Source organism: Enhydra lutris, unplaced genomic scaffold, assembly GCF_002288905.1.
Source record: "Enhydra lutris kenyoni isolate GAN:26980312 unplaced genomic scaffold, ASM228890v2 scaffoldscaffold22, whole genome shotgun sequence".
In the NCBI taxonomy this organism is placed as follows: domain Eukaryota; kingdom Metazoa; phylum Chordata; class Mammalia; order Carnivora; family Mustelidae; genus Enhydra; species Enhydra lutris.
The window spans coordinates 654,566-679,335 of NW_019154106.1; the positions used below are offsets into that span (position 1 = coordinate 654,566).

Sequence of the window (24,770 nt, forward strand, 5' to 3'; positions counted from 1 at the left end):
GACAGTTGTTGGAAGGCAGTAAAGGCGCCCTAAGGACGCCCCATGTTTGTGGATTGGGAGACACCAATAATCCCCAATTAACCTAGGGATTTAGTGCACCCTTATTAAAAAAAAAATCCTAGGTTCCCCCTCCCCCTCACCTCGAGATAAGCGGATTCTAAAATTCACGTAGAAATTCAAGGGACTCATAGTCGTCAGATTAGTCTTGGAAAGGATAAGCAAAGTTGGTGGATTCACTTCTCTTTTCCAAAACGTAATACAAAGTAATCAAGACAATGTCGTTATGGTATAATGATAGGTATAGATTAATGGAATGATATTGAGAATACAATACATTTTACATTTTTGGTCATTTGATTTTTGACAAGAGTGCCAAGTGCTGGTTCAGTGAGGGAAGAGAATAGTCTTTTAACTAATGGTGCTGGGAGAACTGGACATCCACGCATAAAAGAATGAAATTAACCCCTGCCTCACACTATACGCAAAAATTAACTCAAAATGGATCATAAGCCTAAACGCAAAAGCTAAAGCTATAGAACTCTTACAAGAAAATATAGAAGTAAATTTTGGTGACCTTGGGAAACGGCTTCTCAGATACATTGACAGAAGTATAAGTGACGAGAAAATTAGACTTCATCAAAATTAAAACTTTCATGCTTCAGAATGCTATCAGGAGAGTGAAAAGACAGGGGCATCTGGCTGGCTTGGTCAGTGGGCCGTGAGACTCTCAATCTTGAGGTTGTAAGTTTGAGGCCCACGTTGAGCATAGAGATTACTTAAAGAAATAAAACTTTAGGGATGCCTGGATGGCTCACTCCGCTGAGCCTCTGCTTTCAGCTCAGGGGGTGATCCAGGGTCCTGGGATTGAGCTCTGCATCAGGCTCCCTGCTCGGCCAGGAGCCTGCTTCTCCTCTGCTTCTGCCTCTCCTCCCCGCTTGTTCTTGCTCTCAAAAAAATAGAGTATTAAAAAAAAACCAACAAAACGGGGGCGCCTGGGTGGCTTGTTTGGTTGAGCGTCTGACCCTTTTTTTTTTTTTAAGGCTACATTCTTTTTTTTTTTTAAGATTTTATTTATTTATTTGATGGAGATCACAAGTAGGCAGAGAGGCAGGCAGAGAGAGAGAGAGGGGGAAGCAGGCTCCCCGCTGAGCAGAGAGCCCGACGCAGGGCTCGATCCCAGGACGCTAAGATCATGACCTGAGCCGAAGGCAGAGGCTTTAACCCCCTGAGCGTCCGACTCTTGATTTCAGCTCAGCTCATGGTCTTAGGGTCTGAGTCGAGCTTGGGTTGGGCTCTGCTCTCAGTGCAGAGTATGCTTGGGGTTGTCTCTTTCTCTCCCTTTCCCTCTGCCCCTCCTCCCTGCTTGGAGGTACGTGTTCTTCCAAATAAATCTTGGAATAAAAATACCAGAACATACTGGTGGTTGCCTTGGAGGAGGTTGGGGCTTGATCAGAAAAGGGGAAAGGGGTTAAAAGGAACAGACTAGCAGTTACAAAATAAATCAGACATGGGGATGTAACGTATAGCTGGTAACATGTAACCGCTTGGTAGGATGACGGACGGCAGCTAGGGTTATAGTGGAGATCCCTTTTCTAAAAACATCACAGAGAGAAAGAGCATGTGGTGCAGGAGCCGCACAGGACAGTGAGTCAAGCAGACGCCCCGCTGGGCGTGTGGCCTGAGGCCCCATCTCACCGCCTGGCAGATCCCGACCGGGTCTAAAGCCGGGAGTCAGACACGTACCTGACCGAGCCAGCCGGGTGCCCTGGGGGCAGTCACTTTTGAATGTATATAAATGTTGAATCCCTGTGTTGTATTCCTGAAGCTAACACAATTGTGTGTCAGCTATATTCAGTGAAGAAAAGACGGTCCGGTTCGCCATTTGTCAGAGTTTGGAGTGTCTTTATCTTCTGTGGCAGAACGACTTTGACCTTTGAAGTCTTTTCTTCTGATTTGTTGTCGCTGAGGGTTTCTGTGCTGAGACCCCCTCCTCCTGCACATGAGTTAAGAGAAAATGTGCGGAATGTCCCTGGTGATGATTCCTACACCCTTCTGCGCTCGCCGCGCTGTGTGCACTTTTTGCTTGTTACCCTGTGTGGTCCTCATCCCAGCACGTTGGTGGGTGGCAGTCCCATGTAATGAAGGAGAAACTGAGGCACGGCAAGGCCACACAGCCGCGGAGACACGGGGCAGCATTCGGGTCCTGGCTTGATTGCCGACCTCGTGGGCCCCCGTGCTCACACCTGCCGCGCAACTTCGGCAACAGTATCTTCCTTCAGAAGTGGGCTTTTGGGGCTGCGTGCCTGGCTCAGACAGAGAGTGTGTGACTCGTGATCTCGGGGTCGAGTGCCAGCCCCACATTGGGTGTAGAGATTACTGAAAATAAATAAACTTAAAAAAAAATAGGCTTTTGTTTGCTAAATTTTGGGCTTTAGGTTTACTTAGTGAAACCATTTATACATAGACCAAAGTTCTCTATTTAGACCAAATTTTATTGTAAATTTCATACTTACTACCTTCACATTTTAGTGGTTTGGAATCTCTGGTAAGTTGTGATGGGCTCCTGTACTCTCCGTTTCCAAAGTTGGGGTCACAGAACATAATACTGTCAGTTGATTAGTTCAGCACGCAAACAAGAAGAAATCATTAACCAGCATGTTATTCCAGAAGAATGACCGGGGCGGTAATTCTGAAAATCCAGGAGCCTTTATCGAAGCCTGTCCGCACAGAGTGCGTTCTTTGCTACTTGCTGGGCACAAATTGTAGCTCGTTTTTGGGCAGTGGTTTTGGGCTAGTCCAGGTTGTTCATTAGCTCGCAGAGCTCTAAGTTCACTGTGGTCGGATTGCCTGCTAGGAGCTCAGTGCCCTCAGCGGCTGCCCGACCTGCTGCGTTTAGATAGAGACACACAGGGTGGCAGAGACCAGAATGTCTTCACCTTGGAGAAGGTCAAGCCTGGTGAGGCTCATCGCTCCAGCCCAGTTACTCTCATCGACAAATTTTCCCTTTGGAAATTGGTTTTTGAAGTCGGGGTGGGCAGTAAACCTCTCCCCATCATGAAAGCTAATGCTTCATCTGAAAAGATGATTTGCTCCCGCAGCGGGGGGTGGCGTGGTGGCTCTTGGGGTCCTCTGCCTGGAGAGAGGTACAGTCTGAGTGAGCAGGAACTAGCCTTTGCCAGGGCAGCCCTTGCCCAACCCCGGTGGACAGGTTGCCCTGCGATGTCCTCACGTCATGGAGAATGGTGAACTGATGGTGCGCCGCAGAAGGGGCCTCCTGCCTGGGCATTTTGGTAAATTTAGGACATCTTGTTGGTTTGAATGTGTTAACCCTTATGTGGATTATCGGTCACTTGCAGTCATACTAGATTTCCTTTATTTTTTATTTTTTTATTTTTTTAAGAAGATTTTATTTATTTGACCCACAGAGATCACAGGTAGGCAGAGCGGCAGGCAGAGACAGAGAGGGGAAGCAGGCACCCCGCCGAGCAGAGAGCCCGATGCGGGGCTCGATCCCAGGACCCTGAGATCATGACCTGAGCCGAAGGCAGAGGCTTGACCCTCTGAGCCATCCAGGCGCCCCTAGATTTCCTTCAAAACTTACCTTAGACCGGCACGTTCGAGCCCAGTGCAGCAGGTGGAACACCCCTTTGGCGTTTTCAGGGTTGACACTTGGGCATAGCCTTGGTCAGCGGAGTCAGCCACCCCGTGTCCAGTTCAGGGCTCCATCTGTGGGCTGTGTTGTGAGGGCTGGTGCTCCTTGGCCTCCATGGTGGTGTCTCTGCGTGAGATGGTGGCCCTGGGCCGCAGTCCGGGCCTAGTCTGGTGATTTGGGCGGTCTGGCCTAAACCTGAGCCCAGGGAGGACCCCGCACCGGGCCCTCCACTGAGGTGTGTCTGCATACCATCTTGGGAGTTCCCCTCTTGCTGGGAGTCCCTGCGTGGGCTGATGGGCTCCTCCCCTCGAGAGGGAGCCCCACTCATCCTGCCCAGCCTCCTTTGTCCCTGTTGGTCGCCAGCCAGCCCTGTGGCGGGGGTGCCTGTGCAAGGCTGTTGAGGTGGAAGAGGATCAGGTTGGGGGCAGGGACAGGAAGTGCCTGGGAGACTGAGGTCACTGTGGCAGCAGGCGCGAGGGGCACCCCACCCTGTTCGGAGAGGTTGGGGGGTTTCTTGAGGCTGCCATCCTCACTGCTTAGTTGGAAGGGGGAGGGGAAGCAGCTGCGGAGGACTCAGGGTGGGGGGAGAAGGGCATGGCTAGGGGTTCCGGAGAATCTCTTTGGGTCCCCCCTTACAGGAGGGTGATGCACAGTGCGCGGAACCTCGTGCGCAGGCTGCGCTGGAGGCGTGGATGGCACCCTGCGCCCGTGGAAGAGACTCGGGTTTCGTGCGGGGGAAGCTGTGGTCAGATGCACCCGAGGACTCAGCCTGGGGCAGGGCAGCGTCCAGCTTCGGCGTGAACATCCCTGCCCTCGGGTCCACTGCCTCACTAGGCAGTCTCCTCTTCTGTTCTCCTCTTCGCTGTGCAGTAGAACAGGAGGCCTCCCGGGAAACCTGTGCCTGCAGATTCACGAGTTACGACAAGGTGAACACACTTGTCACTTCCACCGGGGTGATGGCCCCAGAGGCCCTTCCATGTGCCCTTTCCCATTCACCTCCCCCAAACCTACTGCCATTGTTGGGTGCCTTGGCACCCTTTACGGGTCTCCCACGGGGGCCTCCTGAACGCCGGGCTTCGGTCTTACCCGTTTCTAAACATTTCCTGTTCTTTCATATTTCAGTCTGCGCTCCTTCCTTTTCCTCACAGCGGTCTGTTGAAGACCCGGGATGTGTAAGGGGCATTACGTTGGGAACCCCTAGTGGGGTCCCCCGTGCTCTTGGCCGTCTGGCAGCTGGGGACGGAGGCCAGATCACATGTAGCTGACACCGTGGCCAGACTCGAGGTGCTGCCCTGCTGTTCCGGGGGCTCGTGCTGTCTGCTGACGCCTGTGACCTAGCCGCTGTGCGCCTCCCTGCTCGGTCCCAGGCAGTCCTTCGGGAGGGCACCAGATGGTGGTCGTCTCATCCCTTCCATGGGTGTGTTGGGATGCTCGGACCGAGAGCCCCTTCCCTTCCTGAGCGGCTGCCCCGGTGCGCTTCATGTGGAAGAGGCACGACAGCTGCTTGGCTCTTTCCTTCCAGTGCCTAGTTTCCAAGTTAATTGGTTCCCTAATATCCTCAACTAATGAGGTGCTTTTTTTTTTTAAATAAAATTTTGAACTCATGGATTTAAATGTTTTGGTGAATTTTGGCCACTGCACTTTTTATCCTTTCTGAAGCTCGGGCTGTCCCCCCTTTGGCTAATGGCGTCTCTCCGTTGGGTGCCGAGTGTTCCCGACGTGGCCCTGGTGGTGTGTGCTCCTCGATAGTCCTTGTCCAGTCCAGGCTTACCGTGGGCCTCGCCCAGTCGTGGGTTCGGCACTTCTGCCGGGAAGCCTGGCTTCCTGTAGTGTGACATGGTGCTCCCGGAGCACAGCCTGGAGGTGGGGGTGCGCACGGCCACCCAACATTGTCTTGTTCTGAGCCTCCTCCGAGGACAGCTGGAGGGGACACACGTGCTCATCTCGAGGGGAAAATGCCTCATGAGGCCCTTGTGGGCTCCAGCTCAGGTCAGGACAGCTGGGCTTTTCTCCTGAAGCTCGTCCGCCCCAGGATCTCGAGGACGCTGGGGGTGCCTGGGTAGGCTACATCCTGATCACTCGTGACCTTCATCCTGTTGCACCACGACAGGCTCTGAGCCCGCCACCGTCAGTGTGGTGACAGGGGACACCTGACCCGGCACCGCTCCTGCCCCACCTGGCCACGGCAGTGCTTCGCGTTTGTGCTGCCGCCTGCGTGCTTTCCCCTCCCCGCACCTCCGTGCGGCTCCTTCGCTGTCGCCGGAAGCCTTGGTGCTGCCTCGGTGCCCCCTCGGTGCCCGCTCGCTGCCGTGGAGTGTCCCCGGGGCCTGCGGCACGCCCATGTGCTCTGGACCCTCGCTCTCGGTCAGGTTGGCGCCGGGCGCGCTGGGGGCTGGCTGTGCTGGATGGAGAGTCCCGGTCGCACGTCTCCTTTCACAGGGCTCGGCCGTCGCGTCCTTTGCTTCTGTGGCGGGGCGAGGCCGGACTCCGAGCGTCTTCGAGTGTCTTCGGTTTTCCTTCTCGCGTGAGCTGCTTGCGCTTCTTGTGTGTTCAGAGGATTTTCCCTTTGCGGTCGGGCGCTGTCATCGCAGTAGGTGTCGGTTGTGGTGTTTGGGGTCAGGACTCCCAGCTGCAGGTGTGGAGGTTTCAGGAAGGCCTCTGGGTGGCGGCTGTAGTCTGTCCTGCTGCCGCGCTCGCCTTTTCCTTTGGGGCTCCTGCTGGCCCCAGGGCGTGTCTCGCTCCACTTCTGCGTTCATGACTTTTTTCTCGAGTCCTTGATCGCGTCCTTCGTTTCTGCGTGGTGTCGGTAACGTTCCTTGTGTCTTCTCCTGCCAAGACCTCCGTTCATCTGTTCTCCTATTCCTTCTGGGTTAGTCTTCGTTTCTGGAATGGTTTTTTAAATTTCTGATTTACTTGACTTCTGTTACCCGATATCTGAATGTTTCTAGTGGACTGTGTTTTCTTCGGGTCTCTCCGCATGCTTTGAAGGAGAGGGCTCTGCTGTTGCTTGCTTCCCGAGGCGCTTTCCCTGTTCCTGGGGCTGCTGTTCTGCTCCCGCGGCCTCTGTTCTGACGTCTGCTCCTGTGGGAGGTGAGCCCGGTACTCGCTGTGGCTGATGCCTGTGTGAGGGCAGTTCTCTGAGCGGATGGTGGAGGCCAGGGTCGGGGGGGCTTTTCCGCGCAGCGCTGCCCAGCTGCTGCCTCAGTGACCGCTTCCGCAGGTTCCCGGCCCTGCCCTGCTTCCCTGGGCCTTCCCCGACCCGCCGCTCGTCTGCTGCTCAGCGGGACTCAGAGCAGGCCCCGGTCCGCGCGGCGGGCGGCGGCTGCAGCTCCCTGGGCCCCACGCACAGCCTTCTGAGCTCACGCCGGTCCGCTTCGGGCCTCCCTCCCTCCGGTCCCGCGGGCCGGCCCCTCTCCTCTCTCCGACCTTGGCCGATGAGCTGCATGGAGTCCTGCGGCCTCGGGGGTTTTCCCGGGGAAGGAGGGCGCTGGTGGGTGACTGCAGCCGCCCCGAGCAGCGAGTCGGGCCTCGCGCGCCTGTGCCCGTGCCCCTGTCCAGGGACGCCTCGCTGGCCGTGGCGGGACAGAAGCGCGTGGTCGTGTGTTTGCTGTGAAGCGTCCGCCGCGAGGAAGCTCTGGGTGCAAGGCCGCCACCGCCGCCCCCTCAGTCCTGTTCTGCAGCCGGCGCCCGACTCACTCGTGTTTTTCCGTCTGTCCTGGTGGTAACTCCTCTTGCTTCATGTGCTTCTAGTTTTATTTAACGCTTTTCGAGTCCCGGCTAATACCTGCGGCTCCTACGAAAGCAGGTCCCGCTCATTTAGCGTCACTTCTTCCCCACCGCCGCCCAGGGTTTTCCTGAGCTCCACTCCGGACCGACCCCTTCAGCTGCACAGGACAGGTTCCTGCCCCTCGGGCTCTCGGCCCTGTAGGGCCACGTAGGTGCGGCCGGGCGGGAGCGGATCCCTGTGCGCCGGGTGAGAAGCACGCGTGCACGAGGGGTCACGGGTGCGCACTCGCGGGCGCACGCTCACACCCAGACACACATCCGTGCTCGCACACGGGCACGCTCAGCTGCACATGCCTGCACAGCGGTTTGCCGTGGGTGAAGCTGCCTGTCGTCAGCAGGGGGCGGCCGGGATACCGTGTGCGTGGCCATTTGCGCCAGGTCCGGAAAGCCTAGTTTGGCAAAGATAACCCTGTTGAAGGATGGTTTAAGAAACAGTTGGCCCGGGGCGCCTGGGTGGCTCAGTGGGTTAAAACCTCTGCCTTCGGCTCAGGTCATGATCTCAGGGTCCTGGGATCGAGCCCCACATTGGTCTCTGCTCAGTGGGGATCCTGCTCCCCCGCCCCCGCCCCGCCTGCCTCTCTGTCTACTTGTGATCTGTCAAATCAATAAATAAAATCTTAAAAAAAGAAAAAAAGAAACCGTTGGCCCTTGACCTGCCACCCTGGGCCATTAAAGCCCACTGCTCTCACCTGTTCCCCCGTCCCTTCCCCGACCCTTCAGGGAGCCTTTGGCTGCTCCTTCTGTTACTCCCGCGACCGGCTCTGGCCTGTGTGACATCAGGGCCCCTGCCGGTGCCTGGATGCCCCCTCCCAGTCTGCCTGCACCCCTTGCTCCCCAGAGCGGCCGCCGTGCTTGTTCTGTTAAAGGTCTCCTGCCCTCCCACTGGAGCAGTGACTCCCCAAGCAGGAAGTGTCATTTTAACCTACGTCCTGGCACTCAGATGCGCCTGGTGCGTGAGTGGCCGCATGGCCCTGTCCTGACCAGCTGTTCTGCCGGGGCTTTCGAGGGCGCTGTGTTTTAGCGACTTGGTAGTAAAAGAAGAATGACGTTCTTGGAGTGTCCCGGACAGGAGGAGGTTGCTTTGCTGGAGGAGGTGACATAAGTTCCATGAGGGGAGGCAAAGGAGGGCTGAGCATGTGGAGAGCATTTCTGGAGGAGGACACGGTTGCGCCCTGTGTCAGGACAGCTGTAGAGCACATGGGGCTGGCGGTGCTGGGTGGGGAGGCTGCTCTGGAGGCCTTTGTTCCCCCTGCGAATGCGGTCCTGGTGCAAGGACTAGCCCGGAGATGGTGCTCCATCGTGAACCTCGTTCCTGCTCTCATGTAGTCGGGGGTTTACGGAGACGTGCCCTCGTCTACAACTCACCGTGTCCCGTGGGAGGAATCGTTTCTTATATTTTTACAGTACTTGTCAAACTGTGTCGCCCTTAGAAGGTCTCCCATGCTCTCTAGGCCTCCCTTTCCACACTTGGCCAAGGTGGAGTAAACCTGAGTATGGTCTGATGGCCGTTCTTCCTCTGACACGCTCCATGTGCACAGATGTCGTGGGGTTGGGTCCGGCGCGGCGTCCCGGGCTGTCAGGCGTGTGACGCGCCCTCCATCTCCTTTACGCGTAGTGCAGAAAACTTCCCAGATTTCCTCCCAGATGGTAGAAGTGGATTTACCAGACTTCGTAGGTCAGTGCATTTCATAGAGAAAATTAGAAGCATAGTACAGTTAAAACTTCATACTTTTAAAAATTGCCCGTGGCAGTAGCAGTCAGTTTTAGGAATAAACTTTTAGCTGATAATGACTCACTGTGGAAAGTGTTTAGCAGGTGTTTTGAGTGCTGTCGGTTCCAGAACTGTGGCAAAAGGCAGGATTGAAAATGGCGCTGTAGAGCCCTCCTGTCCTGTTGTGGCTGCTTTCCTGTGTGGTGCTTTTACGGACTTGCCCTGTTTTCACCCGGGGGCCCTGTGTGAGGCCCCAGCTTCTGTCCCAACCACTTCCCTGCTGGTTTCGGCGCTGGGAGATTGCTTCTTTCCTTGCCTCCTAGAAGCACTTGGTTCTGCCTTTGATTCTGACGTGTTGGTCTTGTCGGGACAGATGTTTGCGTAGAAATCAGTTAAAGTAAAAATGTATTTGTGTTCTCTTTTTTTAGGTAAAAGTAAAGAAGCAGAAATAAAGAGAATAAACAAGGAACTGGCAAACATTAGATCAAAATTTAAAGGTAAGTATGTTCAATCTTTTTCATGAAATGGACTTTTTTTTTTTTTTTTAAAGATTTTATTTACTTATTTGACAGATGGAGATCACAAGTAGGCAGAGAGGCAGGCAGAGAGAGAGGGGGAAGCAGGTTTCCTGCTGAGCAGAGAGCCTGATATGGGGCTCGATCCCAGGGCCCTGAGATCATGACCTGAGCCAAAGGCAGAGGCCTTAAGCCACTGAGCCACCGAGGCACCCCCAAAATGGGCTTTTATAAATTTAATATAGCAGGGAGTAGCCTTCTGATGCCATTTTAATTCTTTCAAACCAAAGTTCTGAGCACGATTACTCTCATGGCTCTGTTACAGTTAAAATGTGTTTGGGGCGCCTGGGTGGCTCAGTCATTAAGCATCTGCCTTCGACTCAGGTCATGATCCCAGGCTCCTGGGATTGAGCCCTGCATTGGGCTCCCTGCTTTGTGGGAAGCCTGCACCTCCCTCTCCCACTCCCCCTGCTTGTGTTCCGTCTCTCTCTGTGTCTTTCTCTGTCAAATAAATAAATAAAATCTTTTTAAAAAAATGAAATCTGCTTAAAAGATTTTATTTTTTTATTTATGAGACAGAAAGAGTGAGCGAGTGAGTGAGTGTGAGGGGCAGAGGGAGAGGGAGAGAATCTCATGCAGATTCCCTGCTGAGCGCGGAGCCCGATGCTGGGTCGTGCAACCCTGAGATGAGGACCTGAGTGAAATCAAAGGGTCAGACGGTCAGCTGACTGGGCCACCCAGTGCCCCAGAAGTAAGATGTGTTTGAAGTCAAGCCATTGGTTGCTCTTGCCATTGACAGCTCATGTAGAAGTAACCAGGTCGGGTGGCCCCTCGCTGGACCCAGCCTTGTCCCTGACCCGGTTCAAGGTGGAGGTCTCAAAGAGAGGCACCGCCGGAGGCTGCTTGTGGGTCTCGGTGCAGGTAATTAGCAGCTCCCTAAGGAAGCCCGTTTGGCTTTGTGGATGAGGAGTGGACGTGACCTAACCCTCTCGGTAGACCGCCACTTTCCCTGAGAAAAGACCCCCATTTTGAAGAACTGTCAGGCGTAGGATTTTAGTCTTGACTGGAGACCCTTAGTTTGAAGCCTTTACTTTTTCTGGGTTTGAGATCTGGTTCAAGTGTCCGCGCAGCCCGAGAGTGGCTGAGGCTGCCCAGAATTAGCTAGTGGAGGAGAGGGCTAGGACGGAGTCCAAGAGCTGTAGGGGTGGGTGGCAGGCAGAATTTCTAGGAATGGATGGCTTTTCAGGACTTGAGAATGGATATCCTGTGTTATCAAGTGATGCAAAAACTAGTGGAATTTGGGTGTTTCTCTGTTGAGTGCTAGGGAAAGTATTGTTTTCTTTTCCTTTTTTTTTTTTTTTTTTTTTGCATCGACTGCTTTATTTCAGGGCTTATGGCTGACAGCTCTCCCCGACCTGGCCCTCCTCTGCTACAAAAGCAACTGAACTTGCAAAGGGGTGGTTCTGGCTATAGGACATGGCTCGGAATCTCAGGCCTTGGAAGGCAGGGAAGGAGGGAGGGCAGTCCAGGTCCGACGGGCAAGTGCTGGTGCGGCAGGCACGGAGGCTGGAGGCAGCCTGGGCTGGCCTTGCCCTTGCCCAGAGTGTTGGGACACTGGCTCTGAGGAGAAGCGAGCATGTTCATGGCTTTCATAGCTAGTGAAGCTCTTCAGGGCCCTGGGGGACCCAGCAGCGCACCCCTCCTCCAGTCTGTGCCCACAAGCACACTGCCACGGCCACGCTTGTGGCTGTACACACTCACACTCACATCCACTCCATACACACGGGGGGCTCTGAAGGTCTGCATCCACAGCCTGGACCCTGGAATGTCTCTGGACCAGCAGCCGGCGGGACGGGTCCACGGCAGACGGCGCTGCCAGGGCTGTGGGTCCTCTGCGTTGCTGTCAGCCGGCAGCCTCGCAGGCATCTATGCAGTCACGTACGTGCCCGCTGGCCCCGACAGATCCGCGATAGGCGTCTGGAATTCCTCTGGGCACACATTGCGAGAGGTGACTCCGGTGTTGCAGGCACGGTCCGTTTTTACGGCACAAGACTTACGGGCTTGCAGAAGGGGCAGGTGGACGGCGTCTCTGGAGCGCTGGCCATCCTCCCAGGGGGTGAACTCAAACTTCCGTATGGAATTTCTGCACCCCACGTCTTTTCTCCTCATTGCGACGGTGACAGTGTGTGTTGTTGGGTGAGAAGCCGTCACACTGTCTCCCAGACTGGCCGCCCCACCGTGCGTCCCACCAGCCACACCGATGAGCCGGTCTCTGGTGCCGCCCGTGGGCTGGCTTTGGGCCGTTCCAGCAGGTGCGCACAGGGAGCGCACGACTGGTTTGAGGATTTATTTATTTATTTATTGGGAGGAGGGGGTCTCGCTTTCGTTTTAATGTGCGTTCCCCTGATGGCATGTGTTGTGCGCTCGTTTGCTGTCTGTGGGTCTTCTCGGGTGAGGGCTTGTGGCTTTCATTGTCTCTCCAAGGGCCGGCACCTGGCGGTCCGGAGTGAGGGCGCTCTGCCCTCCTGCAGATGTCTCCCTGCTCCGATGCTTGTCGCATCATGTTCCCTGTGTCTGCTCAGCTGCAACGTGTGGTGTTGGTGATCTTCGCGGGCCGGTTCTCTGTGAAGCGGGCGCTGAGGTGGGCTTGGAGGACACAGGATTTATGAGAGAGGAGTGCCCGTGAGAAGTGAAGGGAGGGAGAGGGCTGCAGGCAGGCCGAGGAGGAACCCTGTGGAGACGCTGGCCTGTCAGGGAGCTTTGTGGTGTCTAACAGATTGCCTGTTGGAGGCGTCTGCATTGGGTGGGAATGGCTGGGCCCTTGTCGCATCCCCTTACTCAGCTGTGGCTCGAAGCCGGGGAAGGCAGCCCCGGATAGGACCGACCCTGCCCACTCACCACACTCAGCAGCTCCGGTCCTTAACTGAAGGGAGGGTCCGCGTCTGCTGCACAGGCTACATCTACGTTTGGAGATACGTAAAAATTGCTTCCTAGAAAGTGAATGCCTAATATGCGTTAATCGTGTTGTCACTGAGAAAGAGTTCATGCCCCTTCGGGTGGTAAGCCTTCGGGTTCTTTGTGTAAACGTTTTGGGGGCAAACAAGGCTTCTGTTGTTTCTTCTGTCTTCGTGGCTGCCTGAGCTGAGCTGTCCTATATGGGAAAGAGCTCCCCTCTCCTCTGTGAAGCAGCTGGCATTACTGCACGTGTGTTCCTGACCAGTGACAGAGGCGAGAAGACCGACCTTGGTCTTCAGGAGCGCGCACCCCGGGGCGTCTGCTGCTGTTAGGGCGGATGAGCAAAGTCAGGTCTGTGCCGTCTGGGAGAAACGGAGTGCTAGTCACTAACGGAGACCTGCACGTGCGTCTCAGTTTTCTCGTAGCCACATTTAAAAAAGAGAAGCAGATGAAACTAATTCTGGGGGCACCTGGCTGGCTCGGTCAGAAGAGCACGTGATGCTTGACTTGGGGCTGTGAGTTTGTGCCCCACGCTGGGTGCAGACATTACTAAACAGCAAAAAAACAAAACTTAAAGAAACCTACTTTTAATTTACTCAGTTTAGTATGCCTACACGTTGTTGCAGTGCGTGGTCAACGGAAAAGGTCTCTCTTCCTATAAAGAGGCATCCTACATGTTTTCCCTGCGAGTCTTTGGACTCTGGTTGTGCGCTCAGAGCACACTCGGGTCAGACTGGCCACGCTTTGGGCTCAGCAGCTGCGTGTGGCCGGAAGCCCCCTCGCTGGACCGTGCAGACATCAGCCATGCCTTCTGTGGAAAACAGAAAGATACAATCGTACACAGAACTTGGAAAGTCTAGCAGAGTGACAAGAAGAAAGGGGGCTTCCTGAGGCTGCTCTAGGAAGAGGTCGTGTCCACAGAAGTGAGGACAGCCCTGAGCTGTTTGTGCCTTGCAAGCAGCTGCTAACCCCGAAGAGCGAGCCGCGAGGCAGACATTTTGGTCTCCGTGAGAGTCGAGAGCAGTGCTGCCTGTCAGCGTGCTTTTGCCTTCCTGGGGACACAGCCACACCTGGGGGCTGCTGTCACCACCGGGAGCCGGTGCGCTGCTGCCGTCTAGCGCGCAGAGGTCAGGGAGGCTCCTGGCTGTCCTACCATGCACAGGACAGATGCAGCGTGCGGGGGTGGGCAGCCCTGCTCCAGGAGAGGATCAAAGCCTGGAACCCACCAGAAGGGGAGAGCCTGCCACGTTACACTGAGACTCTCAGAGGCAAGGCCCTCAGGGCAGGGGCGGACTGTCATGGATGTGCAGCGGGGCTTTGGGCCCCCGAGTGCCCCACAGAACCTCAGACTTCACACCGGCTTCGGTGAGGAGACGACTCCTGCAGGAGGGGCGCACGTGAATCCTAGACCCAACTTCTCACACAGCATGCCCGGCATACAGTCGTAGTGACCGCACTCGTCGGGACGGCACGAGCAAGAGGCAGAGGCAGCCCGACCGGGAGTCTGAGACCAGATTTCAGATCACAGTACCGAAGTCAGTCTGCCACTTTTAAAGAAAAGGCTTGCTTTAGCTTGTGAGCAGGAGACGTCTGGTGTGAAAGGTGACGTGGCGAATCGTGATAGGACCAGGTGGACCTTCCAGAACCGAGACCTGCCGCGACCAGAAAGAAGGACTCTGGGTTTCAAACAGCACACATGGTTGCGAAGAGATTAGTGCTCTGAATGACAGGTGAGGACCAAACCCGTCGCGGGTCCAGGAGCCTGGATACAGCACAGACGAGGGCAGACGGAGGCCGCAGGGACAGAGGGGTGTGCTGAGAGGGCCTGGGAGGTGTAACTGGTGTCCCAGGAGGAAAGGAGGGCGGATGTGGCGGCTTTAAGATCACGGAAGTCGTGTGTGTGGAAGGAGAGAAGGTCTGCGATCCCCTTGAGGATGGAAGAAGCCCTCAGGCCTGGCAGCGCCGGCACCGGGGAGGCGTTGTCGCCTATGGCGTGTCATCTGACCATCATTTTTTTTTCTCCTAAATCCTTTGAAATCTAACTCCTAATTCTGCCTTTCTAGATTTTATGCATTGACAATTTATTTTTCTGACTTCAAAAGATTGTTAGGTATTTTCAATATTTTAATAAATTTGTGTATCTTTTAAAAAATGCATAAAACTTACCGTACTGCAGTGAAACGTGTGTGTAGACACGTTACTGTGGGGATGCAGGCGTGCAGCGTCGGGTGGTCCTGGGAGGAGGCAGGCGGTGGCGCGCACGGCGGACTGCCCGACAGCCGCGTGCTGACCAACCAGCCGGAGGCTGTACCTGCCAGCGTGTCTTCTAAGAATGAAGTTGAAACGGACCTTTTTCAGACAAAAATGGAGCCCACGAAATTCTGAAGGATGTACTTCAGGCCAGAAACAAGTAATCCGGGAGGAGAGGCCAGAGGTGCGGAAGCAGAGGAAAGGAGCGGCAGATACGAATGGAAATGTCCGTGATCGTTGTGCATAAGGCCTCCCTGGGGAGTTACAAATACATGTGGAATGAAGGACTTGACAGCAAACGACAGGTGACGAAACGTGACTCTCCCAGGAACACTAGAAAGTTGCGTCTATAATCCCAAACCTTGCCTTCAAGAGAGCCGGAGGCCGGTGGCTTCACCGGTGAGCTCTGCCACTGGAGGAGAGGTGTGGGGCTTGGTCATGTGACATGGCCCACGGGCTGCAGACGGTGGCCGTGCGCCACTTTGAAACCTAAGCTCGTGGCCACTCGCCCCTTGGGGGTCTTCCCGTCGCCTCCATGAGAAGAACATGCTTTGGGTGCTGCTGTGCGAAGAGAAGGAGAGGCACCTGCACGGGCCCAGATCCGCTCTGGCTGGAGGCCACCCCTGCCGATACTCATTAGCAAGAAGTTGGGGCTTGTCCCCTAAGCCCCTGAGTTTTGGGGTGGAACGGAGTAGTTGCTGTGCCGTGGGCCGGCGCGCTGTCTTGAACCCACTGGAAAACAGCTGCTGAGTTAGCGTTTACACGGACACGATGATCGCGCGTGCCTGCGCGTCTGCAGTTTCCCAGATGGTAGACGCTCCTGGAGTGACCACTGGGTGGCCCCTAGGTTCTGGGGGTGCACGTGTGAGTACAGAAGTGCCCACGAAGACCTTAGGTTGCTGCGGGTGTAGCAGGACCGAAGTGAACCACGGCTTTGTGTGGGGAGCGTGACGCTCACCTGAGGGTGCGCGGCGCCGGCTGCAGCGCGCCCGGGGCTCTGCGCGGTCTGTCAGCGCCCGTGCTCTTCCTCCCGGCGCGTTGCACAGTCGGCTGCGCAATAAAACGGCTCAAGTGCGCACTGCGGCTGTCGGAAGCTACGCGTGTCCCTGCCGCCGCCGGCGCGAGCGGACAGATGGTTTCCAGCCGGCGAGTGTTCGCTTGCGTCCGTGCCTCCCAGCCGCCTGCCTCAGTCGGTGCCCGCGTTGCCGTTTCCGGAAAGGTCCTGCGAAAAGAACCGCGAAGGTCTCTGAGGGCCGCGGTGTTCACCTGAGCGCGGTGCCGCCAGGGGGCGCTCGCGCTGTCTGTGCGCGTGCGGCCGGGCCGCTCCCCACCGGCCCTGGGCTTGCGTGCGGCTGGCGCGGCGCCCGGGGTGCCCGCCGGCGGGGGCGGCGCGGCGGCGAGCCCTGCCCGGGCGCGCACGGCGCCGGCACTGGGGGGGCGGGCTGTGGGCCTCCGCCCGCGGGAAGCCGCCGCGCCGCTTTGGGGAGCGGCTGCGTGTGTCGTGCTCCTGCCCGCCGCGCCGCGTGCCCCGCATTCCGGCCGCGCCTGGGGTGGTGCGCCTTGCGAGGGTTCGTTGCCGCGCCGCGTGCGTGGTGGCGCCTTCCCGTGCTTTTACTTTGTGTCTCCTTCTGCCGCTGAGCAGGGAGCGGCGGCGAGCACAGCAAGGCCGCGGGTCTGCGGGGACCTGGGGGGGAGGGTGGCTTCCTGGCGCGAGTTCCTGAGCCGGCGCGCGGGGCGGCGGGCGCGGGCGCGGGCGCGGGCAGCGCGTCCTCAGGGCGCAGAAGTGAGGAAGTTCGTGTCCAGCCGTGGCGGCGTCTTCGTACCTCTTTGAGCGAAAGAAAACACTCGCTGAGCACCAGCCTCTGTGAGGAGCGGCGGAGAAGGCTCAGAGCTCAAAATCCATGGGGAAGGTCTGGTTCCCGGGACTCGGCCGCTCTGCCCCTGAGACAGGAGCCCGTGTCTGCGGCGGGTCCGGCGCTCGCCGGCATCCTACTCGTCAGGCGAGAGCGTCTTTCTGCGCGAGGGGCTCTGACCCGCGCGGCCGTGCGCAGACCCCACGGTGGGCGAGGCGCCCTCTCCCTCCTTGATGCGACTGCGCGCGCGACCCCCGCAGCGGCTGAGCGTCGGGAAGCCCGCGCGTCCCGGGCCGCGTCTCTGGCTGGCACCAAGGGCCTGTCCCTGAGGCACAGCTGACAACGTCCGCCTGAGGTCTGCTGGGGTCGTGAGGAAGGCCGACGCCGAGCTGCCTGGATCTCCGGGGCCCTCAAGATTCCTTATCTTGGACGAATTTTAACTCTCACCGCTGGTGAGACAGGACGCGCCTCGAGAAGCAGGAGTGACTGAGCGCGTATGTCCGGGCTCATCGGTGCTGCGGTGTGGCGGGGGCAGGTGCCGGGGAGCAGCAGTGTGTGGGTCCCCAGGCCGACGTGGCTCTGACCCACAGGGCAGGCGACTCGCAGGGGCGCCCGCCTGTCCTTCCCTCCAGCGCCAGCCCCGGAGAAGGAGCCTGTTTGTCCGCGCACCTGGATGCGGCAGTGACCGACTCGACTCTCCGGTCTTGTGTCCTGCCTCAGGCTTTGGTGGCTGTGACGTGGAGCTCTTTGCGCAGTTCCCGACCTGGAGTCGGCACGTGTCTGAAGAGCCGGTGATACGTGACCTCATGAGCCACTGCTGGGCTCTCGCTTTGTGTCTGACACGCGCAGCCCCGGCTCCGCGGTCCTGCTTCAGCTCCTGTTGGCCCCTGGGGAGGGGCCGGTAGAGAAGCTGGGGGGCCCCAGGGGCGCGGACTGCACCCTGAGCCTCTGTCAGGACGCGGCGCGGTGCGTGGCCTGCGTTCCCGCCGTGTCTCTCTTCTGATCTTGGCGGCGGTGGAGGGACACGGGCCACGCCCTTTCCGGCAGGAGAGGCGCGATTTCGCAGTCAGAAAGTGCCGGAATAGAGACACAATTCCAGCCCGTGCGAAAACCAACATTTTGAGGCCCCTCTCAGTCCGGTCTGGTCAGGAGAGTGGAACCACAGTGGGTTAGAGGGACGGTCACTGTGGGGAGCTCCTGAGCCCTCCTCAGGGTGACTCAGGAGGTAGTGTGGCCCCTTGGGCTGCAGGAGAGTCCCCAGGGGGACAGAGTTGGAGGCCCCCTCCTTGGAGCAAGGGGGTAGGTCACTCCCTGGAGAGCAGAGAAGGTAGCTGGTTTGGCCCGGCCGGGGCCCAGGCTGTCGCGAGCGCGGAGGGGGACACTGTCCTCAGGCAGCCGAGTGGCCTGGGGCTGCACAGGGAATCCGGAGGCCGGCGCGGGCACTGGGGTCGCACCGAGGGGCTGGGTGCGCATTATGGGCACGGTGGGGCCTCGGAGCTCCTCCTCTTCTCACCGCAGACTGTGGGAGGCGCCTCGGGCGGCCGTGCGCCTCGGAGGCTTTCCGCCGAGACAGCCGTGGCCGAGAGGTCCGCAGGGCGGCTCCGCCGCGGCCGTTCGCGGACGTGCCGTTGGAGCTGCCTGGCGGCGTGAGGACGCGCGTCCCGCCGGCGAGTTCTGCGCTTAGGACACCGGCTCGGTCTCCGGAGGAATGAAGAGTCAGGCGCAGCAGGGCCCCGTGGAGGGCCGTCAAGACGCGAGGCTCCGCGCACACACACGGGGTTTCTGGCCCGCTCTGTGCCTGGGTCCGCCTCGTGAGGCGGCCGCGTAAACGCCGGAGCAGGCGACTGTGTGGACAGCAGCGAGTGCCTGGGCTGTGGGACAAGCAGAGCCTTCTGTTTTCGCCTCTCCCTGAGGCCGCGGTGCAGGTTCCGACGCGGGGAGCACCTGGTTTCCCCCTTCTTGGCCGGGACACCCGAGGCCGGGGCGCTGTAGTCCGAAGGTGGTGGTTTGAAACGAGCCAGAGCAGAGGAAGCCCTGGAGGCACCGTGAACCCCAGACTGTGTGGAGCCTGATTCCGGCATGCGTCTCGGAAGGGACATTGCTTCCCACGGTGGCCACTGCACGGGCTCCCCATGGCAGGCCCCGGGGGTGGGGTGACCCATGGGAAACCTTCCCCACGGTCACTCGTGAGCAGTGAGGAGCCCCGAAGAGCAGGTGGGCCCGCACGGGGCCGGCGCCTGGGGGAGGCGCGTAGGCAGAGGGCGGGCCCCGTATTCTCAAGGCTGTCGTTCCCTTCCCGATCGTGATGAGTTGTGGCACAGATAGGCAGGTCTCCGTGCTGGAGCCCTTCGGGGCTGGAGGTTCCCTCTGCCACCCTCTGACTGGAGAGGTAGCCCCTTCGGGTGCTCTGGCTTCAGGCAGGGTGGCCTGTTACTCCCCTCTGGGCTGGGACCAAGGTTACCTTGTGAGGCCCCCAGGCTGTGTTCTGGGTATCGGCAGTCACCATCTGTCACAGGCGCTGCAGCTGAGAGAGGCCTGATTTTGCCTTAATGATGGGCCTTCCTCTCCTATGGGCTTAGCCTTGAAAAGTGTGCCTGCCGGAAGTCCCCCAGCATCAGGGAGGGCTGGAGGAGGGGCCCAGTGTCCTAGGTCCTGCAGGAGCAGAAACCAGGGTGCTGCAGGGAAGGGGCCCCCCAGTGCTCCCATGGCTGTCCTCGCAGAACTTGGTCTGATGGAGCCGTGGGTGCTCCCTTTTCCGGCGCTGCTGTTTCCTTTAAGATATGCTCTGAGTAACAGGGACCGTCTTCCGGGAGGCGAGAGGAGGTAGGGTGGGACTTAAGACTGGCTTGTCAAAGGAGGCTTCCAGAATAGATGGAATCCAGGCTGGTTCTCGAAGGCCTGCTGGGTGGGGAGGAGATGGGAGATCGTGGCCATTTGCCCGCAGACACTCCCACAGCAGGTGGCGTGCGTTCCAGCCAGGAGGCGGCAGAGCTGGGGTTCCCAGGTACACGGAGCAGAGGAGTGAGTGGGGGGTGAGGTGGGGCGGGAACCAGGCCTGGCCTCCTTTCTTATTGTTTGGTCATTAAATTACATGTCAGTTTGTTGGAAAGGACGGAGGGTTTCTCGGAACTTCTCAAGGCGGGTGACCAGCCGGCTGGCTGACGTTGAACTGTCGTCCTAAGGAAGTCCGGGGGGAGGGTCCTTGGCCCCGGACCACCTTTGGGCTCAGCCATTGCTCATTCAGGGAGCCCAAGTCTCCCGACCCCTCGCCAGTGATGACCACTGCTGTCCTTACCTTGCCGTTTCCCCCAGGTCCTGTTCGTTCCGCGTGTCCCTCACGGGTCCTTCACACTGTGGCACCCGTGTCACCGGAAGACTCAGCTCAGTAAGAGGACCGATCTTTCTGGTTGTTGCTTCTGCTGTTAACGGTTGACTCCAAAGGAATATTGGACGCTTTGTCAGGCGAGGTTGGAACTTGTGATACTCAGAATGGTGCAGGGTGGTCATTTCTGCCGGTGATGTGTCCGGAACCTTGTCACAGTCTCTAGTGCGGAGTTCAGTCATGCTGTGGTTAGGGTGAAGACATGGGCCCTTCTGGTCTTTTTTTTCTTTTTAAGATTTTACTTATTTTAGAGAGAAAGAGCGAGCATGGGCATTGGGGGGTGGGGCAGAGGGCAGAGGGAAAGGGACAGACTGAGTGCAGAGCCTGGCATGGGGCTCGGTCCCCTGACCCTGAGATCACGTCCCCTGAGATCACGATCTGAGCCAAAACCAATAGTCAGACGCTCAAGGGACTAAGCCATGCAGGCGCCCCTCCCCGCCCCGCTCTTCTTGTGTGATTTCCGTGGGTGGGCGATTTGTCCTAAAACTGAAGTGAAAGGGGGATCATCTAGAGCACTGCTTATCTGCCTATGTTAATAAAGTTATTTGAAAGACTGACTTTTACGTATAAGTTGGGGCTCTGTTAGGCCGGAGGGAGGCCCCCCGGGGCCCGGTGTGCCCCGGGCTGTCTTGGGAGGGCAGAACTCTTGCTGCCAGAGATTCCAGCTTCTGTTTTTAAAGTGGAGCCAAACCTTTGGGTTCTGACGCGCACCGTCCGGTCTAGAAACATCACTTGCACTCAGCACTGTGCCGTGTGTCTGGCGGGCGCCTGCCTCTCTGGGGCAGGCCCCCGCGCTCTCTGCTGTCTGGCTCTTGCTGATGACTTCCCTGCTGTCCCCGCCCTCCCCACCTGTTCCCTAGGTGACAAGGCTCTTGACGGCTATAGTAAAAAAAAATACGTCTGCAAGTTGCTCTTCATCTTTCTGCTGGGCCATGACATTGACTTTGGGCACATGGAGGCCGTGAACCTGCTGAGCTCCAACAGATACACGGAGAAGCAGATCGTGAGTGTCGCTGAAGGGGCCCAGGGCTGGGGCGGGGCCGGCAGCGAAGACTGGTGAGGTGGCTCCAGGGCCTCCCTCCAGGAGGCCGATGGAAGGGGCTCTTTCCCCGTGTGACACTCTTCTGATGAGGTGGTCATTTCTTCTTTCTTTTTTTTTTTTTTGAAATATTTTATTTACTTACTTGCCAGAGAGAGGGAGAACACGAGCGGGGGAGAGGCAGGCAGAGGGGGAAGCAGGCTCCCCGCTGAGCAGAGAGCCAAATGCGGGACTCGATCCCAGGACCCTGGGATCCTGACCTGAGCTGAAGGCAGAGGCTTAACCAGCTGAGCCACCCAGGCGCCCCAAGGTGGCCATTTGTTTTCTTGTTCTTTCCTTTTTTTCTTCCCTTCCTTCCTTCTTTTCTTTCTTTCTTTTTAAAGATTTTACTTACTCATTTGACAGACAGAGATCACAAGCAGGTGGAGAGGCAGGCTCCCCGCTGCTCCCCGCTGAGCAGGGAGCCCGATGCGGGGCTTGATTCCAAGACCCTGAGATCATGACCTGAGCCGAAGGCAGAGGCTCAACCCACTGAGCCACCCAGGTGCCCCTCTTCCTTTTTTTTTTCTTTTTGAGATTTTATTTGTTTATTTGACACAGAGAGAGGCAGAGTGGGAGAGGGAGAAGCAGGCTCTCCACGGAGCAGGGAGCCTGATCACAGGGCTCAGTCCCAGGACCCTGGGATCATGACCCGAGCCGATGGCAGAAGCTTAACTGACTGAGCCCCGCAGGCGCCCCTTTTCTTGCTCTTTCTTTACAACCTCCCTGCAGTCTGGGAATTCGCTGCGGGTCTGCCGGTGCTGCACGAAGTCCGGGTTGGATGTGATGGGTGTCTTGGGCCTGTTTCCTTCCCCACAGTGCCGGGCTAGTGCACTGGCCCAGACCCCGTCTCCTGGTGCCTCTTGCACAACTTTCTGTTTCTGACAAGGACACCACAGTCGCATGGGTTCAGAGCTGGAGCTGTAAATGGGTGCGACTTTGCCTTGCTCCCAGCTTCTGGAGGCTTCCTAGATGGTGCTGGTACCTGGGCGCCTGAAGCGGTCTCAGACTTTGTAACTTAAGGTCTGTAGCCTCTTGGGATAATGATACTTTTATGTTTTCTGTCATGTTGCAAAATAACAGTTTTCTCTGTCTAAAAATTTAACTTACGGCAAGGAAAACACCCCAAAGAACAGACAAAAAGCTAGGTCCCCCAGGAATTTTGTAAATATTGGTATTTACCCAGTAAGAATTTGGGTGTCTTCCATGGACCATGCAGTGCGCTGGGAGGCCCCTGGGGATGTGGGGACCAGAAGCAGATGTGGGCCCTTCTCTGTCCTAGTGAGGAGATGGTGTCATCCAGCCCACAGATAGAGAATTAACAGCTGTGGCCGGTGCCCAGGGAAGGAGGCTCTCTGGGACCCAGCAAAGGGGGTGGGCGAGTAGGGAAGATCCCCTGGGGAGGGCATCCTGCGCGGGCCCAGGAGGAGGAGGAACTAACTGGGGGATGGGGGCAGACAGAGCAGGTAGCACCCGGCCAGGGGCACGTTCAGCGAATGTGGGGCGGCAGTGGCTAGAATGGAAGAGAGGACGTGGGTGTGTGGGTAGGGCCTTTCTCCCAAGACCAGCAGGAAGCTGCTCAGGAGTTCACCTGCGTGGTCAGGCATCAGATGAGTCTCAGGAAGGCCACTGTGCCCCCCTGCCTGGGAAGGGTGTAGATGAGGGATGACACGGGGCTGGAGTCTGGTCAGTAGTGAGTGGAAGCTGAGGGCGAGAGGCCGATGGGAAGAGGCGAAAGCAATCAGCGGGTCCTGGAGCCCTGCCCTCCCGTAGGGCCTTCTGGTCAGGCCCCCCGTTCAGGTAGCAGTGGTCCGGCTTGCTCGCACAAGGCACCATGGCTAGGTGAGTGGGACGGGTGGCGGGGGTGGGGACCAGGGGGGCATCTGGCTGCATGCCTCCTAGGTGTGTCCTGCAGGGTTGTCTCACGGCAGAGCTGGAAGCAGACACTGCTTCTTTCCCGGAACTGCTGTTTTCATCAGAGTGGCCTGACTCCTTGTGCAGGACACGGGCAGACCCGAGGCTTCAGGAGGCTTCCCGAAGGCTGGACGTGTGCGCGTTGCTGTCCCGTGTTGGCTTCAGTGGTCACGAGCTTTTGTCCTCCTGTCTCTCTGGAACCCAGGGCTACCTCTTCATCTCTGTGCTGGTGAACTCCAACAGCGAGCTGATCCGGCTCATCAACAACGCCATCAAGAACGACCTGGCCAGTCGGAACCCCACCTTCATGGGCCTGGCCCTGCACTGCATTGCCAACGTGGGCAGCCGCGAGATGGCCGAGGCCTTTGCTGGGGAGATTCCGAAAATCCTCGTAGCTGGGTACGTCTCTTGTGCGAAGTCAGTCGAATATGTAATGACATAAAGAGTTTATCAAAGGAGTCGATCTGCCTGTTTTAGGTGTGGGAGACCGGTGTATCTAGGTGCTTGGGGACGTCCACTCATACCCTTGCCCCTCCGGTAGCACGGTGGTTGTAAAGTACGTGGAAGAAGAGCCTGCCGACCACAGCTGACCAGGAAGGGCCGCGGAAGGAGGGACGCAGTCGCCCCATGGTGTGGCACAGGGCCCCTTGCTCTTTCTCAGGAGCGTTACCAAGGAAGAGATCAAGTGCCCGAATCCTGAGAATCCTCCACCCCCTTGAGTTTGGGGAGAGGCCACACGGGGCTGAGCAGGCAGTTCTGGAGGACTTTGACACTGGGCTGGGCTGTCCGGTGCCATGGGGTGCGGTGGAGGCGGGGCCCTGCTTGGTGTCCCAGGACTCGGCTGGCTGAGTTGGGCCACACCCTGGTGACACGTGTGGCTCCACAAGGGCCCCAGTCCCGGGCAGTTCATTAGGACTTGGGGGAACAGCTCCTCTGGAGCGACCAGCAGTGAGCAGACTACGGCCAGTGTGCTGTGGGCGTGGGTTCCGGGGGTGCTGGTGCGCATCCCGCACTGCTGGGGATGCCTCAAGTGTCGGCGGTGCCTCGGGGGTGAGCCCTGGCCTAGATGAGCAACAGAAGGGCTGTGGCCTTACAGGCCATGTAGGGGCGTGTGAGGCGTGTGCCAGAGGCAGACAGGCTAGGCTGGACGCAAGGCCCTAGAAGACTGTGAATGGGGACGGCTCACAGACGGCGCGCCAGTGTCAGGTCGTGCACTGGAAGGGGCTGCAGAGCTGAGGAACCAGGTGGGGGGCCGAGGTGATGCCATTCCACGTCTGCTGATGGGGGCTGCAGGGCACGGCGGGCACCCCGAGAGCAAAGTCACCGGGACGGAAGAGGCTTTGGGTCCGTCTGGAAGATGGCTGGGGTCGGTGTGGGCTCAGGGCCTGATGGTTTCTCTTCCTCCTCCGTTAGGGCTGGTCTGGATCTGGCAAGGCCTTCCCTCACCCTCTTTGCTCCCTCCAGCTGCTGCCTAGGCCCTTCCTTGTGCCTGGCGCATGCCAGCGAACACGTCTGTGTACTGCCTGCCTCCGCCCTCAGAAGAAAAGCTCGCTGTGGCCTAAGGGTTTTGTCCACCATGGCTGCTGATTTATTTCCAGCATTTTGAACCGTGTCTAGTATATGGTACAGGCTTGGTAAATACCTCTTGGATGAATGAGGTGTAGAACAGGTCAT

General features: G+C 57.8%; 1 protein-coding gene across 4 annotated transcripts in view; it reads left to right on the forward strand.

Annotated features, from left to right (window-relative positions):
• LOC111149627 (adaptor related protein complex 2 alpha 2 subunit) overlaps nucleotides 1-24,770 on the forward strand; it is an 80,659-nt gene that overhangs the window by 25,445 nt on the left and 30,444 nt on the right. For all 4 annotated transcript variants that reach the window (XM_022506799.1, XM_022506797.1, XM_022506798.1 and 1 more), the window contains exons 2-4: nucleotides 9,578-9,646; nucleotides 20,965-21,107; nucleotides 23,302-23,495. In XM_022506799.1, the coding sequence (XP_022362507.1) occupies nucleotides 9,578-9,646; nucleotides 20,965-21,107; nucleotides 23,302-23,495 (406 nt within the window). The remainder of the gene's footprint in view (nucleotides 1-9,577; nucleotides 9,647-20,964; nucleotides 21,108-23,301; nucleotides 23,496-24,770) is intronic.